The 18,516-nt window shown below is 43.2% G+C and overlaps 1 protein-coding gene across 4 annotated transcripts in view; it reads right to left on the reverse strand.

Moving 5' to 3' along the window:
* Positions 1–18,516, reverse strand: part of reln (reelin) — a 118,039-nt gene that overhangs the window by 14,973 nt on the left and 84,550 nt on the right. For all 4 annotated transcript variants that reach the window (XM_033634659.2, XM_078167802.1, XM_078167801.1 and 1 more), the window contains exons 18-44: positions 18,253–18,486; positions 16,998–17,159; positions 16,021–16,257; positions 15,571–15,763; positions 14,640–14,752; positions 12,180–12,317; positions 10,951–11,137; positions 9,933–10,138; positions 9,664–9,835; positions 9,214–9,420; positions 7,532–7,767; positions 7,212–7,369; positions 6,911–7,118; positions 6,734–6,810; positions 6,048–6,206; positions 5,754–5,948; positions 4,431–4,704; positions 4,175–4,315; positions 3,882–4,059; positions 3,662–3,746; positions 2,283–2,465; positions 1,965–2,133; positions 1,748–1,853; positions 1,400–1,626; positions 1,077–1,300; positions 480–630; positions 84–342 (exon numbers count right to left, since the gene is read on the reverse strand). In XM_033634659.2, the coding sequence (XP_033490550.2) occupies positions 84–342; positions 480–630; positions 1,077–1,300; positions 1,400–1,626; positions 1,748–1,853; positions 1,965–2,133; positions 2,283–2,465; positions 3,662–3,746; positions 3,882–4,059; positions 4,175–4,315; positions 4,431–4,704; positions 5,754–5,948; positions 6,048–6,206; positions 6,734–6,810; positions 6,911–7,118; positions 7,212–7,369; positions 7,532–7,767; positions 9,214–9,420; positions 9,664–9,835; positions 9,933–10,138; positions 10,951–11,137; positions 12,180–12,317; positions 14,640–14,752; positions 15,571–15,763; positions 16,021–16,257; positions 16,998–17,159; positions 18,253–18,486 (4,879 nt within the window). The remainder of the gene's footprint in view (positions 1–83; positions 343–479; positions 631–1,076; positions 1,301–1,399; positions 1,627–1,747; positions 1,854–1,964; positions 2,134–2,282; positions 2,466–3,661; positions 3,747–3,881; positions 4,060–4,174; positions 4,316–4,430; positions 4,705–5,753; positions 5,949–6,047; positions 6,207–6,733; positions 6,811–6,910; positions 7,119–7,211; positions 7,370–7,531; positions 7,768–9,213; positions 9,421–9,663; positions 9,836–9,932; positions 10,139–10,950; positions 11,138–12,179; positions 12,318–14,639; positions 14,753–15,570; positions 15,764–16,020; positions 16,258–16,997; positions 17,160–18,252; positions 18,487–18,516) is intronic.

The following is an 18,516-nucleotide window of genomic DNA, read 5'->3' on the forward strand; positions in this document are numbered from 1 at the left end:
CCATGATGTTTCAACGCTTGAATGAAAATGATCATGAGAGTAATAGATGGATTTATGGTTGGATGGATCCTCACTTACTGTACCTGGTCAATGACCCATGGGCTGTAAAAGTGTCCGTTCTCAGAGGGCTGCCACCAGCGGAGGCGAGTGGAAGGAGTGCGGGCACGCAGCGGGATCTCCAGGGCCACCAGGCGAGCCTGATTACTGCTGTTGCTGAAGAGAAATTCTTGCAGGAGGCCCCAGGTAAGACCTCCGTCCACAGAGAACTGCAGTAACACCGGCTGGGAGCGAGGGTCTGGAGCCGCCTTACCACAGCCAAGACGGAGGAAGAACTGAACAAACCTGCAGGGTGCAGCCATTAACACATGAGGTTATTACTGAAGACTATAAAGTCAACAAGTTTTTTTTGATGGTGTATATGTATATGTATTAAGTTAGTTGGTGCATGTCTTTGTTTGTGTGTGTGGCTGTAGCTATACCTGGCATTTGCCAAGTCCATGTCATTGGTGACCAGCATGCGCAGGCCATCCTCGCTAAAGAACAGGTGGTTCCCGCTCGACATGATACCACACTTTCTGGATGGTTTGCCACCGCTCAGTAGTCTGAAACGCTCAGCATCCACAGCTCCTCCTGGAGACATAAGTGTGTCCACAAACACACACAGAGAAAGCAACAAAACAGTAAACACACAATCATGAATTCATCATATACTGTATAAACAACAAAAGGGAAACTGAAGTCCAAATAGGACCTTTATTTACAGAGCACTAATCAAAATAAGGTGACAAAAAGGTCTTTTGGCATGCAGGAGATCGTCGTCTTAACTCTACTAAAGTATTTAAAAACAAAAATATTTTAAGGGCGTAATAGGTGTGCAAGAATTTAGCCTAAAACTCCAACATCATGCATCACATTCCATTCCAGTCCACATGATAATTCTCAGTGCATTATTACCACAGACTAGGATTTCTCATAACTCTTATACAATAATCCATCAAATGCCCTCAAACACATACATTCTGAATGAACTGCCTACTTCCTAATAGCTTTTTGTGTGCATCTGTATGTTGGCGTACCTTCAAAGTCCTCCTTCAGGAAATCAGGGTTGGGAGTGTCAGGCACAGAGCAGTCAGGTCCAGAGTAGCCAGGGTCACACACACAGTGGCTGCCACCCACACACGCCCCATGACCATTACACATGTCCTGACACTGTGGGCCGATGTAGACGTTGTCTAATGCCCATGTCGGAGGAGCAGAGCCAGTTGAAAAGAAACCCTGATACCAACGGAACCTCACTGATCTGCAGGTGCGTCAGAATGCACGGATTAGAGAGTGAGACAGACAGATAAACAGATATTATCTTGTTAGCGTTAAAAAAAGATTTATGTCCAGTCCTTACCCACAGAGGCGAAGCTTTCCAAAGTGAATGACCTCTCTCCTCCAGCCCTGGGTTGTACCAGGGAAATAAATGCTGGCAGGGTGGAGCTCTGTGGAGCACAGTGAGGAGGGCTGGGGCCCACCGGCACACAGCGGCACTAAAAGGTGCCATGTGGCGCCAAAGTCCCGTGAGAACTCAAGGCGCACTGGGTGGGCGGAGGAGCTGTCAGCTGTGCAGCCCACATTAATCTGCAGAGACATAAATATACATAACATCGGCGAAGATGACGAACCATGATTTATGTTCTGAATGAGTAAGTGTTTTGATTGTTACTTTGGAAAAGAAGTCATCAAGGCTGTGTTTGTGTACCTCAAACTGGATGATAGTGTTCTCATTTACGTCAATGTCCCTGGTGGTAATGGAGTGCTCACCAAGCTCGCTGGAGACAAACACCATGGCTGACTCATCCTCCTCCCTGAACCAATCACACACACCAAGATTAATCAAGGGTATTAACAGCTTTTGCATAAAATCCAAAACACTGTTAAGACAGGATCATTGTCAACATGCAAAACTGTTTCCTTACAGTCCAGTCTTCTGGTAGGGGCAGTAGAGGCCAGTGTTCCCACCAGGGAAGAACAGCCAGTTGGACTCATTGGGACCTTCCTCAAAGCTGTCTATCACCACTGGTGGGTTGTGTAAGGAGCTGCCATCAATGATGAGATCATCTATTACCCACACCTCCTCCTTCTTACCTGAAGGGCATAACAGCGTGAAGATTATTACACACTGATTCTACTGGTTCAGGAGGCATGAAGAATGTGGTAAAGAAACAGACAAGACATGTGAAGAGCATAGACTGTGTGAATTTTAGTGTGAAACAACACACAATGTGTCCACTAACCGCTGTTGTAAGGCTGCCAGAGTCTGAAGCGGGTGGCGTTAGTCTGAGCACTGGCTGGCAGCGGCAAGTGGAGGAACAGAGTGTCAGTGGAAGCTGGGAAGTAGAACTCATCCAACATCAGCCAGCTAATTCCTCCATTCACAGAGTACTGCAGCAGCACTGAATGGGAGCGCTCTGGAACACCTAGAAAAGCCCAAAAGAAAAACTATTTCAACATTATCCTGAGAAAAATGTGTTTTAATCAAAACTACAGTTCAATCAATGTGATCCCATCAACTCCTTTAAATTGTGCTGCTTGAGTCTGGATGGTTCTGGTAATCCATGATTTCTGATTGTCGAATGATTTAACTGTCCACATGTGCCGACCTTAACAAGACGCTTGCACGGTCACTTCTCCTGAACACAGGCAGCGCCGCTCTGCAGCCTCCTTTAAATCATGTAACTTCATAGCAGTGATCCAGGATCAGAACAACACTCTACCTACACACTAGTCCTCATTCACTGCAAAACACCCTCCTCTCACCAGAGTTCTCTACTGTGACATCCTGTTGGAAACTGATGTGGCACAGTGGTAGTTCAGTTTATTTCCAACATCTGTACAAGGAGTAGCAGGATGCTAGCTCAGCTGGTGCACCACAGTCCAACACCAGCCACAAAAAGCACCATCAAGACTTGCAAAATAGACATTTGAGGTTAAATTTAGCACAAATTTAGCAGTGCTTGCATCAACAAACATTAATTACACATCACATGCAGCCGCTTTCTGCCCCGTCTCAAGGCCTGATTCAAAAAAAATACTGCACTAATGATATTACAGCATAAACACACCCACAAAGTTTTGCAGCTGAGTGCAATTTTCTCTTTCTTTGCATGTGATTACAATTACCCACCCATGTGGCAAAGTTATTAATGTTGCCTCTGTGCCAAAAACACAGTGCAGAACACTAGCAGAGAGAGAAAAAGAAAACTAAAATATTCAATCTGTGAGCTACAGGTCCTGGACAACAACATGCAGAGGCATTCCTCAAAACTAGAGGCAGGGAATTTAAAGTTGACAAAGGGAAAGGGTATTTGGGGTCAGTCAGTGCGCTTCAGTTATCATCAACTCTTTGAAGACGGCGCTAATAATTTCACTGTGACTGCATGCGGCCATAAGTGCTGAGCTTTGCAAATTGGACGGTTTTTGCAATTATGCTTATTTGCATAGCAGGAAATTTTGTGCCAAATGTATGCATATTGCCTTTTTTAAATACATGCAATCAGCACAGGATGCTATTTTGTGGGTGTTTTGAGAATGACGAACTTTGTTTTTGTCTCTTTTGTGCAGGTTTAGAGGGAGCAAAATCCTTTTATGAATTTGACTGTGAGTTATGTTTTACCTTTAGTGATGAATTTGAAGGAGAACTGGATGTAGAGAGTGTTGGTGCAGTCCAAATCTCGTGACACTAACATTCGTAGGCCATCCTGCAAACAGATGAGGATTACACTGTTGGTCAGTTATGAAGAGTCAGTCATCTAAACATATCAAGCTGTATCAGTGTGCTTTAATTGTATTATTATTGCTCTGTATGCTCTCTGGATGGTGTTTAGGAGCCCTACCCCTTTGAAGATGAGGGCAGTGCCAGATTTAAGAGGCTCTCCACTCAGAGTTCCCCTCTCTGCTCCGTACACCTCAGGCCACGTCTCCTGCTGCAGGTTCTCATTAAAGTCCTCTCTCAGCACAGATGGCAGTGGGGCCAAAGGCACACAGTGTGCCCCGCCATAACCCTTGTCACACCTGTGTGAGAATGGGAGTAAAAGAAAGGTTAAGTAACATTTACATTTAGGCAGAGGAGTAAAAATGACAGAAGATTAAAACTGATCAGCTGTGCAGAAAATCCTGTTTTACTTACACACAGCGTCCGTTGTCACACAGACCATGTCCAGAGCACATCCAGGGGCAGCCAGGGGCAAGTAACACGTTATCTAGAGCCCATCCTTCTGCCCCTGGGGTGAAGTGGGTCTGGATCCAACGGAACCGAGTTCTGGGTGAACTAACGAATACAATAGCAAGTTATAAAGAAAAATATTGCCACGACTTAATGCGCTTTCCGAGAAAATACCAATACTGTCTACTTATTTTGGGTATAAAAGTTAAAAAATGCGTACTTAGCAGCACTGGGCAGGTAGACAGTGATCCTCCTCCAGTGTTTGTACTGGGTCGAGGTATAAATGGAACTCTGAGTATAACCAGCGCAGCCAATGGCTGGGGGCACACACTCTGGGGTGATGAGAGACCAGTGATGGCCGCAGTCTGTGGAGTACTCCAGTCGCACGCCATGGGAGAAGGATGTGGACTTACTACAGCCCATACTTAGCTCGAACTGCAGAAACGAAGAGCCTGACACCTCGAAGTCCCAGCTCTCTGCATATCTTGGCTTCTCTGCAGACACAGTGTAAAAGCAATGTTTCATTTTGGCATTTACTATAGCCTGATCTTAGTATCCATAATACAATGATATATATATATATATATATATATATATATATATTTCTTAAACAGTGCCTCAACAAGATAACTTTTATGTCTGCTCATATTTTAAAATTTGGTTCAATCAAATTTTATGGCCCCTCCATAGCCCTGACAAAATAGGCTAAGGGCTGTTATGTATGTTCACTCTAAATTCATGTGCTAATTTCCATGTTGTCAATGCAACATGAAATGATGAGTGTACACCAAAAAACAGTCAATACAAGTCCAAATCCAACTACAGCCTTTAAAATAATAGGTATTGTTGAGGTATGTGTGAAATGTGTGCATGTTTCAGAGTATACCAGAAAAGTCATTGATTCCGACAATCAGTGCTTCGAGTGTTCACACAGGGACATGTGAGCTTTAGGTTTCTAAACGTGTTGCCAAATTGATCTGGCTTTGCACGCTTAATGAATGAGACCTGCTGTAATGCAATATTTGTGCAAAGTAAATCTGCTCACAGCTTGATGCGAGCATAAACAACAGGCAGGATGTTCATTCAGGTTTGCTCTCATTAATAATGCAGGACCCACGGCGCCACAGTAAATGGGTGATTCAATTTCAGTCCTTTGTGTGGGTAATACTGTGATGTCACTGCAGAGTCGTTTATGTGGTTTGTTGTGAATTTATGTGTCAGTTGTTTACTGCATGTGCATAAGCATGTATGTTGTATCTGTTTACCATTTTTTTTTATCATGCAAAGTCATCTGTTCAGCTGTTTTACAGGAACATCCTGCTTTACGTTGATTTGAACACATTTACACTGCAGCTTCACTGAAGCTGTTGGGTGTTAAGTGTCTTACACTGGGGCCACTTTACAGTGATTGTTTAGGGAGTTACTCCTTCATCTTCCATGCAGACACTTTCTGAGCCAGTCTAGGAAGTACAATTGACAGCCCTGCAGTTGTAAGCCCTGTTCTCTAAATACACATGTGCAGCAAAACGTTTGTGTGACTCACTGTCAATGGCCTCAGAGTTGAAGGTTAGTGCTGTGTCCAGAGACAAACAGTCCACAGTCACCTCCCCTCCCTGAATGCGGTACCAGTTGTGCCTCAGAGGCGTTGTGCCATCAAACTTGTCATGGAAACCTGTTCTGGAGCTGTCGTTCATACCAATCAAAACATCATCCAAAGCCCACTGTGCTGAGTGTTTCCCTACAAGGATGGAGAGGGAGAGGTAAACATGAGCATTAAAGCTGTGATTTCAAAAAGATATTGTAAAGGCAGTATTGTGCACCTTTATCATGCACTAACCTTGCTGTGGCTGCCACCACCTAAACACTGTGTAGGGGGTTTTGGCTGCAGGTGGCAGCTCGATGGTCACCACCTGGGGCTCCAGGAAGGAACTAAAGTCCAGTTCCCTTATGAACTGCCACTGGACACCATTGTTGGTAGAGAACTGGACAATGACACCTAGAATCACAGAAAACAGTAGAGTTGATAGTACTTCTAAATGGGAAAAACATTTTTTTTACAGACAGAGATACAGACCTAAGTAAATTTAGACAGAAATAAAAACAATACAATATAATGCAGTGGAATCAAACAACAGTCCAGAGGCTCTGATTACTACAGATAAGCTGTTTAGGAGGCTGGCAGTGTTTTATCTGACACTGCAGAAACAATCAGACTGAGCCTTCAGCACTGCTGCAGGCTAAAGACCCACATTCTGCTGATGGGTGAACAGAATAAAACAGACAATACTACACTTTGATTCTCCATTAGAATAAACACGCTGACAATGAGGACCAGATCTGTACCTACACAGCTTTGGCTGAATCACAAGACTGATCAAAGACAAAGCGTGAGAAGGAACAAATGGAGACAAGCCAGTGGTGAACTGATCAGATTAGATGTGGAGCAGCTCTCCACAGACTGCACTGTTGAGGGACAGCCACATGAATGCAGCAGAGGGCCTCAGTGCTGCGTGTGATAATTACCTTCGTTTCGGGAGCGCGGCCTGGTGCAAGTTGGCCCCAAACTCTTGCTGCCGATTCGGATGTAGAACTGAACCAACCTATATGTAAACAGTAACAATTTCATTTCAATTTCACATTGAACAAACAGCTTTAACTGATCTAACAGACAAGAGATTCACAGGTGTGAATTCCACTCACCGTGTGTTGGTAGTGTCTAGAGGCACTGTGCGTGCTTCTCTCCTCCCAGGGCTACTGAAGTAAAGAGCTTTGCCCTCACCGATGATGCCACAGCCGCCTCCAATTTGTCCCCCACTTAGGCTCTGCCAGAGTGGACTCAGCTTCCCCTCAAAGCCCTCTGTAAGTTCTGTGGGACTGGCTACAGATGGGACACAACTGTCCTGCTCCACTATGGGAAAAAACAGGGGCTCATAAGCTATAAAACATAAAGATAGATGAAACATATGATCTTTTGTAATTGTTTTTGGTTTCATCATTGTACCTGTGTATCCCATATCGCAGAAACAGACTCCAGAGATACAATCTCCATGTCCCCCACAGTGGTTTGGACAAGGCTCAGAGATGTAGACTCCGTCTAAGGCGAAAGCTGGGGCATCTCTGTACATGCTGCTCTCCTGGAACCAGCGAAACCTGGTTTTACTGGGAAAATGAGGGGAATGGGATTAGGGAATAACAGAGATACAGCTGACACCTATATTGTACCAGTCAACTACTGTAACTGCATATTCTGCGTCTTAAGAAAACTGATAAATCACTATTACAACTTAGCAGATCCAATTGCATGCCTGTTACTATAGCTACCTGGCCGCAACATTGCGCGGTATGACCACAGTGACCCTGGTCCATTGTTCATAGTCTCCAGTGTTGTATACAGTGGGTTCTCTGAGCTCACGACCACTGCCCTCACAGACACCTGCCCCTGGGGTTCCTGGGTAACAGCCCTCTCTCACCAGTGCCCATGTACGACCAGCATCATGGGAGTACTGCAGCATGACTGGAGCAGAAGCGCTGAAATCTGACTCACAGCCTATGTTCAACTGGTAGAGAAAACAGTGGAGAGAAATGAACCAACAATTTAGGTCTGATAAAGTGGTACTGTGTGTCTGTTTCTCAAAATTACAACAATAGAAATAGAATGGATAAAAAGAACACTGAACTGTCAGACTACTTCAACAGATAATGGCGATTGTTGTTGACAACATGCACACATTGGTAGGGCCCTAAAACGAGTCACACTCACTAGTTTGGGAACACAGTTTAGGTCTAATGCCGCCATAAGTGATCAAATGTAATGACATCTTTGCACAGTGAGTAAATGTTTTTAGAACTGGCATTGTTGGGGGTAACGTGTTACAAAGGAGGTACTCAGATTACTTTATTTATGTCACAGGTAACATAACCCATTGGTTCTGCGATTCAAGTAATTAGTTCTTTAATTACATTTTTGAAAAAAGCAGTCTGCTACTTTTAAAGGTCCCATATTATTCTCATATTCAGGTTCATACTTGTGTTTGGGTTTTAAAGAAAACATGTTGACATGCTTTAATGTTCAAAACACCTTATTTTTCATACTGTGTGCCTGAATATACCAATATACAAAACCTGCTTTATTTTTAAGATAGTCAGTTTGGTGAAAGAAAGAGACTTGTATTGGTGTACAGTTGCATTTTTCTGATTAGAAAGGAAAATTTTATTCTATTTTGTTAATGAAGATACACACACAAGTAGTTAAGTCCCTGCACGGACACAACCCCCAGCCATAACAAGATAATCCTCTCTAGCAGCGAGGCACTGGAGACAGTGCACAAATAACACCTCTCCATGCTTTACACTTCTACACTGCTCGTTTGGTCATTACTGCAAAACCTCACCTCAGTGTGTTTGTGACTTGCCAAAAGTTGGTTTAAATTACATGAAAGTTATACAGAAGTTAGCCCGCTACAAAGGCTGCAATGACAATGGTACATATAAAAATGGCCTCCGTTCTGACCATCCTGCTATGTTAATTTAAATGGGGATTTAGAATTAGAGAGCCTTTTCTGTCATTGTATTATGCAGGAATGAAATGATGACGATGAAATTTGGAGTGCCACTCTTGGTTGGTGGATAAGAGTTAAAAAGAAAAAAGGGCACATAGCATACAATATTAAAAACATTAAGCACACTGCAAAAGCCACATTGCACATAATGTAAAAGAGGTAGCTATAAAGTGCCAAAGCCAATAAATATAAAGTGCCAAAATCAGCACAGTAGTTACTGCACAAGACCCGGTAGTTATTACCATGTGGAAATAAAATATATTGAGTATTGTTGTGAGAGTGCACTATGACTCTTCATTTTGTATGTTGTCTGATAGGAGAGCAAAGAGCTGCTGCGCTCATGTGCACCGCCATCTTGTTACCCTTAGCTCCCATTTTATTTCTATGATTGCAACTTTAAAATAACTTCTGCCTTTCTAGTTTTCACACTTTCCATGTGGGTACCTTGAACTGAAGGGTGTATCCAGGGCGCAGAGCCAGGTCCCTGGTGACAGCTACCCTGTCCCCATCGGAGCGCCCGAACACCATGGCTGAGGGTGTTGGAGCACAGAAGCTGTTGTTACTTTCCCTCTCCATGCCTTCATTACCCAGCATCAGCCACACACTCATCTGGTTCAGAGGGTAGTCGAACGCTGGCTTCTCGTAAAAGTTCTGTAGAGACAGAAGACAGGCGAGCTTTACTGTAGTGTTTGGTGTTAACGGGTGACAGTGTCTGCAGCAGAACATATTTCTCATAAAATAAATGGAAACACTTCTGGAAAGATTCAAGACCTTACAGCTGTTCTTTCTCAGTTCAGCTGACACTTTCCATTACAACAAAAGTGTAGTATCTCAAGATGATGCACGAGGTCAGAGCACAAGTTAAAGGTAGAACAACTCATATTGATTTCTAACCTGTGGTAGAGTTGGATTGGCCATGGGGATGATGTGTTTCTCCCTCTCTGACAAAATTATGACATCATCAATTGCCCACTGGTCATAGCCGTCCCCAGAGTGAAGAGGCTGCCACCAACGAAACCTTGTGGAAGGTGTCTTCGAGGCCAAGGGAAGCTCATAGTGGACAAAGCTGAGAACAAAGGAAGAGGCAGGTCATTGAAGATTCTCTTCCAAAATTTAAAATCATTATAGCCACATCCAAAACTTTTCATCCCCAGGTTTCTTACCGAGGCTTAGTAAAGTCAGTGAAGTACATCTCAGCGATGAGGCCCCAGCTGATGCCTCCATCATTACTGTACTGCAGCAGCACTCCTTCCTCCCTGCTGTCTGCCTGGTTACACTCTGCCCAGTCTCCGCCCACTCGCAGGTAGAACTGTACAAACTCCGCCCATTCAGTGTCCAGGTCCCAGCTCACCAGCTGCCTCAGCCCAGCCTGACAACAACACACACATGTATTTGTACATATTAAGGAAAGGAGGATCAACTAGGAGCTGCACAACATAATGTGGGTAAAGGGTAATATTGTTTGTTGGTATTGTGGGGCAACACACTCTTTAAGTGGAAACTTTGTTTGGCCAATATGTTTGTCAATCCTAGAATAAGTGTTACTGGAATAAAAATGAGAGGCTGTTCCCTGGAAACAGCTGCAACAAGAAGAATTCCAGCTATGCGTACTAAGAGCTGACAGAGCTGACTGAAAATTGCATGTACACATATTCTATAGAGCCATGATGTGATTAAATAAAATCTATACATTTTCAGGGAAGAGGTAATCAGAGGTCAAAGGTCAGCAGTTTTTGGCAGGAAAAACTAGAAAGTAATCAGAGATTGCATACTGTTCCTCTGCCAAGCTTGCACAATCCTCTAAATTAGGTGTTCTGACAACACAAAAATATTTTTACATTTGTAATCTGGATCTGGATTTGCACCAAAACACACAGGGACGATGATCAGATTCATGTGTCTGATTTATGTCTTAGGTGTAAGTGTCATAGTTTACGGAAAAATCTAAAATTGTTAAAAAATGCTGTGTTCTTGCAATATTAAGAAATTGTTTAAAAAGTTCTTGGATCTGCACCTGGATCTAGGTTTTTATCAAAAAGATTAATCATTTCTTTCTTTGCCCGTTGCTTAACTTTCCACCAACTTGACCTCACTCTTTGTTGGATACACTGATACAGTAACTAACAGAAACACAAAGGACCAAAAACATTCTTGAAGAAAGCAATCTGATATTCACTTTACCTTGCTGAAGTACAGGGACGAGCCAGATGAGACCACTCCGCAGCCCATATCAGGGGTGACCACCTCTCCGCCAATCACCTCCTGCCAAGTGGCCAGCAGTGCATCCTGGGACTCAAAGTCAGAGAGTACACTGGAGGAGAGGGGGGAGGAGGGCTGGCAGTCCGTTCCAGAGAAACCATCATCACACCTACAACAGAAGACAGCAGATGAACTTCTTATCTTTGCTCTGGGCTCATCTTTGCTTTAATGAATCCCACAAACATCAATCAAAAGTTATTCATGCACCTCCCTGTTGAGTTATGTTAAAAGTTTTATAAAGTGTGCGGCTGAGTTAAAAAATCCACACAAAGGTGCCATTTAGTACATTAAAACAGTGTGTGAGATATCATTAGCATGTCCAAAACCTTAGTATGAAAGCAAGAGTACGTGAACTGCATATTATTTCCAGTGAAATATTACAGTATGTTAACACTGGACACTACGGCGGCATGAATATCCCACAGTGCAGTGCAGTGGTGACACAGCCTTCATAACAGACAACAGTGGGCAGTGACCAAGGCAGCTCTGTAACATCAAATACGCTTATATCTGAGTGTAAGCATACAATCTCACTTTGTAAGGCATAAAATATTTTTAAAATAAGTTCACACCTTATTATTTTCACAGATCACTGTTAGGTAACATCATTGTATGTAAACCGTTGAGTTACCATGGTTATGTGTCTCCAACTGGCAAGAAGGCTCTCAGGAAGTGAGGTGGTAGTTACAACTTAGTGTGTCCAAAAAAGAACCATACTACTTTTTGTGGATACAAATCTATATTAAGTTATAATAATAACAATATTAATTTAATAGCTTTACTTGTATTGCACTTATCTAAACAAGGTTACAAAGTGCTTCACAAAGAACGTGAAAATAAAATGATAGAAATACAGTTGCAATAATAAAAACAATGTTAAGAGCTAAGGAAAATTTAGGTATTAAAAGGATCACGTCTTCTATAAAACTATGTTTTAAGCAATGATTTAAAAACGGGCAATGTGTTAGTGAGCCTCTTCTGCTTAGGCGGAGAATTCAGCACCTTGGGGCTATGATGGTAAAAGCCTGGTCACCATTGGTAACCAGCCTTGACCTATGGATGACTCGCGAGGGGAGGCTTGAGGACCTCAAGATACAACTTGGAGCATAGGGATAGTGCACATTTTGGGTATGTAGTGTGTGAAAATTGACCTGCAGTGTCCATGATCACACCAGCCATGTCCGTGGCACATGTTGGGACACTGTTGGCCAATGTAGATGTCATCCAGGGCCCACTCGTCCTGTTCTCCGTAGTAGTTCTGGATCCAGCGGAACCGTGTGGCACTGGACCTGAACACAGAAGGTACACACAGACACAGAAATACTTTAACTAGATTCACACTATAGAAGCTAAACAAAATGTAAAGAAATACTGTACCTTAAAACTGATAAAAAAAAAGTAATATAGTGTTAAAGATGCATTACGTGATCTCATAAATCAACAGTTGTTGCTTGCATGACATGTTATGTTATACCCACCAATCTACTTCTCTACAGGGGATAGAGATTTGTAGATGTAGTGTTCTGGCAGGTACAGATTAACCTTATCACATGTGTGCATGCCTATTTTTTTTCCCGCGTGTGTGTGGGTTCTGCAGTTGTGTGAGATGAATGTCAGAGCGAGGGCAATGTCATCATCACATCATCTCTGTTGAAGGTAGGCTGGTGATGTGAATGCATGTGCAGTCAGTCTGGTACATGTTTGTGCATGTGAGTGCCATTCGGTGCTTGCAGTTCAGTGTATGTTCAGCGATGACAAATGGTTGTAGAGGCGTAGATGGTCAGGTATATTGGGAATTTTATAGCAGGGAGGTGTCCTGGCCCACTGATTCGTTGACCCATATCAACTCAGACCACCTCCTGATCATACAGAACTGGCCGCGACTGTTTTATTATCATTTACTGCCATGACCTTGTGACCTCTCATCACACCCTGCAGGAGATTAGACCACTTTTATTTAGGAGCTGGGTGGCAGAATGAAATGGAGGTGAAGGTCATGGTGCTCAGTGTGGAAGGTTTATGTGATTGTTTGAGTTGATGTATGTGTGAGCCAGGGATGTAACAGTACATGTGTTCCCCACGAACTGTTCAGTGTAGGATGACTGGTTCAGTATCAGTCTTGTTTCAGTGCTGTTTGCCCTTTGAACTGAATGATCGCAGTCTTAATTATTAATTAATCTTTATAAGATGTAATAACAGTGCTCGTATTGGCACACACAGAACACAGATTCAAAAGTCTGAGTTCATCCAGCAAAGCTCTGGCAGTGTGTCGGGTGTGGACTCTTAGCAAAAGCATGGTGGTCCGATTATCTCAGCTCACAGAGTGGCTTACATCCCTGATATTTCAAACACAGATGAGAAGCCAGAGCTGGAGGAACCTCCTATATTATCTTACCTTAACATTTAGATTCCATATTTAGGAGAACTATGCTTTTCCAGACAAGAAGTTGCTGTCACTTTGAGCAATTGTAAGCAGTATTCTTGAAGTCACATTTTTTTTTGTATTCAGCACACATTCAGCAGCGATAATATCCATGTAGTATGTATGTCATACTTTTTTATAAATACCTGGTAATAAACCTGTTGTAAAGAAGTAATTTCAGAACTGTGCTAGAAAGTTAAAAAAAAATTACCTCACTCAGACTGTCACAAAGCCCTGTGTCTGCAACATGCATGTGGACAGAGGGCTTTGTGGCAATCTGTGGATATTTGACCATACTTACTTGGCTATAAGGTAACCCCCTGATCCACGTTTCATCACTTTAACCCAAACCATGATCTATCCCTAACCCTAACCAAGTATATTTTGTGTCTAAACCTAACTAAACCTTAACAACAGCGTCATCACACCATAAAGCAGTGAGATAAGAATAGAGTTTCACAAATGTAGGGTTACCATTTAGCCATGACTCATACTCAGATGATTAACAATTGTTTTGCCTGTTCTGCATTCCTTCAAAACTACATTGTTTTGTTACTAAGTTGAAGCAACACTGACACACTGCTTTCTTTTAAATTACCAGATTGACCAGATATTAATCAGTGTTAGTGTTTCTCAAAAATAAATAAAAGGAAATGTTATCTATTGTTTTGCCATCTGCAGCAAAAACATACCAAACCAAGACCCAGAAAATGAAGTAAATATATTAGATGATATCTGTGTGGATGTCTGTGTGTGGGGGGGTTGCAGAAGAAATGTAATTGTTACAGTGCATTAAACCTTGGTGCGTTTTTTTTTTTTTTTTTGCTGAAATAGTGTTGTGCAATATCAACTGTTGAAAGTGCTTGTGAACAAAGCATGCTCCATTTTTTGAGTCAGGCTGAATGTAAAATCATTTGCGCACATCTGTAGCTATGTATGGATGTGTGTGTGAGAGGTGTGTGTCTACATTTTTATGTGTAGACATGACGCTATTAACAATAATAAGTAAGGACGCTTCCCAGTGTCCTCTTTATCAGATTTACGTTACACATCAGACTGTATCTCAGGTGCATTATGCTTCTTAACTGCAAAAGACAGCATGAAAGATCAGATCAGAGGACGTATTATCCCAGAGGGCACTTTGTGAATCTTTTCTTCTGTGTGTACTGTACAGATGTGAGTTACTTACCATGTCTTCTGAGGAAGAGACAAAGTGATGCGTCTCCAGTCTTTGAACTCTGATGGGTGGTAGACACTTGGAGCTGTAAACTCAGAGCAGCTCGGCATGCCAGGCAGACAAGCCTAGGTGAAAGAAACGAGGGCTTTCTTTATAAGACATGATTCATTATACGCCCGTTTGGGCGGAAAAGGCAATGCTGTATGTTGATTACTCAGAATTCGTAAAACAAAGTTTTTAATTCATCACTGTGGATTTTGTTTTGTATCAAAACTCTTCAGAAAGAGCACGATGCACTGCGGACACACCCTGAGGCTGCATTAGCCCCACAATGTATGCATATAAAAGGCTAACGGAGGATTACAGTATCTCTGACCTTGAACACTAGAAGACACGCAAGGATTAACAGTACAGGACATTCACTGAGTTACATTCTGCACTTGCCAGATGACTGCATTTTCATGCACATGGGAGAATTAGAGAAGATTCACTGATGGAGGACTCATTACGCCCTATTCAATTCCAAAGGCAATAAAAATCTTGGCAGATACTTTGGTGCCTTATGAATATTTATGAGCCAGTTGTGATCACAGAAAATCTTTGTTGAATCATGGGAAGATAATCTGCTTGCTGATTCAAGTATTGCCATGTATTTGCTAATAGTAGGATGATAAAAAGTAATTGCGATAATTTCTCATCTGAAACAAAGTGCCACATTTAAAGACTCTCATTATTTACACATTATTACGGAGGCTGTAATGGGTGAATCAATATTCATGATCATGAATAAATGATATGTTTCCTCGTGTCTTTCCAGGATGACTTCTACAAGTTTTTTGTCATAAGTAAAGGTGTGAGACGGGCTGCGAGAACAAAAGGTGTTAACAATGTGAATAATCGCTCAACACGGGAGACAAAGTTGAGAAAGTTTCACGCTCCTTACCTCTTTGACCAGGTGCCAGGTGAGGCCATGATTGGTGGAGAACTCCAGGCGGACCTGAGTGTCGATGTGAGGGGAGGGTTCACGGCCACAGCCCATGACCAGTGAGAACTGCAGACTGTAGGAGGCTCCGATCTGCATTGACTGAGTTTCCACATAACGGATACTGGAGCCAGGGCTGGGCTCACCAGAGAAACTAGAGCAGAACATGGAGGATACCATACGTCATATACTGTGGTACACAATCTTAATACTGTGTGTGGAATTTTTATGTGATTGTAGCATCTTTCAAACTGTTCTGATAGTGTCAAGTTTGGTTTGCAGGAATATAAGGCAATCATGGTGAAAATAAAACCAGAACAATCTGCAAGTAGTAACACATTTTAACTCATGTTCAGACCCAGTGGACAACCTGTCACAACATTAAATACCAATACAGAATGTGTCTCCTACCTGAGGGTCCAGTCATGTTGGCAGTAGGGCTGGACATGACCGAGATAGAAACCAAGACTCTGGGTGACGTCCAGCACGTTGCTGAAGTCCAGACTTATGGTGTTGAACAGCACAGACGTCATGCTGATTTCATCCAGGGCCCACACATCATGACCACGACCTGAATGGTATGGCTGCCACCAGCGGAACTGGACGCCAAACTTACGAGCACCAGCCGGGAGTTCGACTGACACAATCCTGGTTGGGTTGGGGGGGAAAGGGATTAGCAAACTGAGCTTCGCTGACACTTAATGGAAAGTTTGCATGACGTGAGCAGTGCATGTGCCATGGTCACAACCGCAAAACTGTGAGAATAATGACATATATTTGGGGATACGTTCCAAAATGACATTTTGGATGGAATTAATTACACAAGCAACTGTGACTCAGACTGACTTGGATCTAAAGCCTGCATAATCGCAGTCTGCTTGGACAATCTTAAATAGATTCTGACACAATGCAGATGGTCAACATAACCAAGATTTATGAATACAGCATCTTGCATCACTCTTTGGTTTCTTTTAGCCCACTCTTTTGGCCACAGGGACCTATTTTTCTCTTTGTCAAGACTGATTCCTGCATCTTGGTGTTCTGTACAAACATACATGTTGATAGAGTATGAACCTGGACTTACACCTGCAGGTCATGTAGTTGTGTAGACCTTGTCCGTGACTCACTGGCCCCTGTTGACCTTTCTAGTGGTGATGAAGAGCTGTGAGACCCGACCTGTGCAGCTGGAACCCAGCCCACTTTGTCTTCATTACACAAATAGATAGCTCTAACTGACTCAATGGGTCCCAGTGGCTTACACCTCCAGCACGCCATTAGCAGCACAAATGTGTGTGTTAATGGAGTCATAGTGTCTCTGTGGAATCATAAGCATCTAAGCCAGTGTACACACACACCACACGCAGACACACACTAAACATAGGAGGTACCTTGGTTCGTGGAAACCTTGGTAAGCATAGTGCTGCAGCAGCGTCCAGGTGATGCCGTTGTCTGAGGAGTAATGCAGCAGGACGCCCTCTCCTGGCTGGTCCGGGGCAGGACATGAGCTCAGGGTGCTACGGCTGCCCAGGCGAAGCGTAAACTGTAGATACCTGCAGAGGATTAAAGCAAAAGAATGAAAGCAAGACGGAGCAGGGCCAGTTGGAGAAATAAAGGGAGTACAGCAGCAGTTGAGACAGATTAGGTGCAAAAGGAGGAAATGACAGAGAAAGTGAGAAAAGGGCAGGTTGATAAATGAGAAGAAGGAAAAGTAAGGTGACCAAGAGTTCTCGGGAAGGAGAGGTGAGCGAGAAAGGGGTAAAAGGGTAGACAAACAGACAGTCATGCAGAATAGAGAGGTGGGAGGGAGGTGGCAGGATGATGGATGAGATGATTAAATGAATGAGGACAAAATTAGATGAGAGGAGGCGGAGGGAAAGTAAGAGTAAGATAGAGACTGTGAATGAGAGTCAGAGTTCATATCCATGTATTCATGTTAACTGTACATAGCTTGAATGTAGCACGAGTTTTCTTCTTTATGTGTTACTCTATGTACTTACAGACAAATTATCATCTATACTAATGTAATATTTATTCAAATTTCCATCATCTATCTTGGGCTGCCAGTCACCCCCCAGCTCTCTCTGTCCTTGGCTGAGCTTTGCTTTCAAACAGCAGCGCAGTTTCCTCTTTCAGGCAGCTGTTCACTCAATCAGCCAGGAAACTGGCATTAAATATGGCCATCAGGTGGCACATTGAGTGCCGCAACAGGCATAATCAATCTAACACAGATGCCATATCTAACTTCACCGTTCCCTCTCTATCTTCTCTCTCTCACACATTTTCATCCTCTCCTTTCATCTCTTCTCTCATCTGCAGTCCTCCCCATGATCACAATCCATCTCCCAGCTCAGACTATGAGGGAAAGAGAGATTGAGGAAGGAGGAAAGTGGATAGCTGACTGGCTGAAACATTTGCAGTATCAATCAGAGGTAAAGACACCCGATGAAGGCAAGCCATGATTTTACAAAGTAATCTGCTGGTGGCAATATCAGCAAAATCACAATCTGCTTGTGTGCATGCTAAACATGTGCGTGTATGTACAAGAATGTACGTGTGAGTTCCCTCATGTCTCTGCTCGTGTCTGTGTGTGTGAAACAATTTAGTTTTTGTTTGAACATTCACGATCCAGTTCATTTTCATTACCTGGCCTGAGAACTGTCGAGCGGAGCAGTGACTAAGTGTCTTCTGCTGTCCCTGTTGAAGACCAAGGCCTTGCCACTGGCCAGCACCCCACAGCCAAAGCTGACCTCAGCTCCACGAAGGGAGGAGAAGCTGTGGTAGGAGGAGAGGCGTGGGCTGGAGAAGCCCTCTGACAGGAAAGCTGGGAAGGTCTGGGAGGCAAGCTCACACGCTGGACCACTGAAGCCTGGGTCGCATCTGAGAGAAGGAGAGGAGAGAGGAGAGGAG

The sequence above is a fragment of the Epinephelus lanceolatus genome, chromosome 5 (genome assembly GCF_041903045.1).
Source record: "Epinephelus lanceolatus isolate andai-2023 chromosome 5, ASM4190304v1, whole genome shotgun sequence".
Classification (NCBI taxonomy): Eukaryota; Metazoa; Chordata; class Actinopteri; order Perciformes; family Serranidae; genus Epinephelus; species Epinephelus lanceolatus.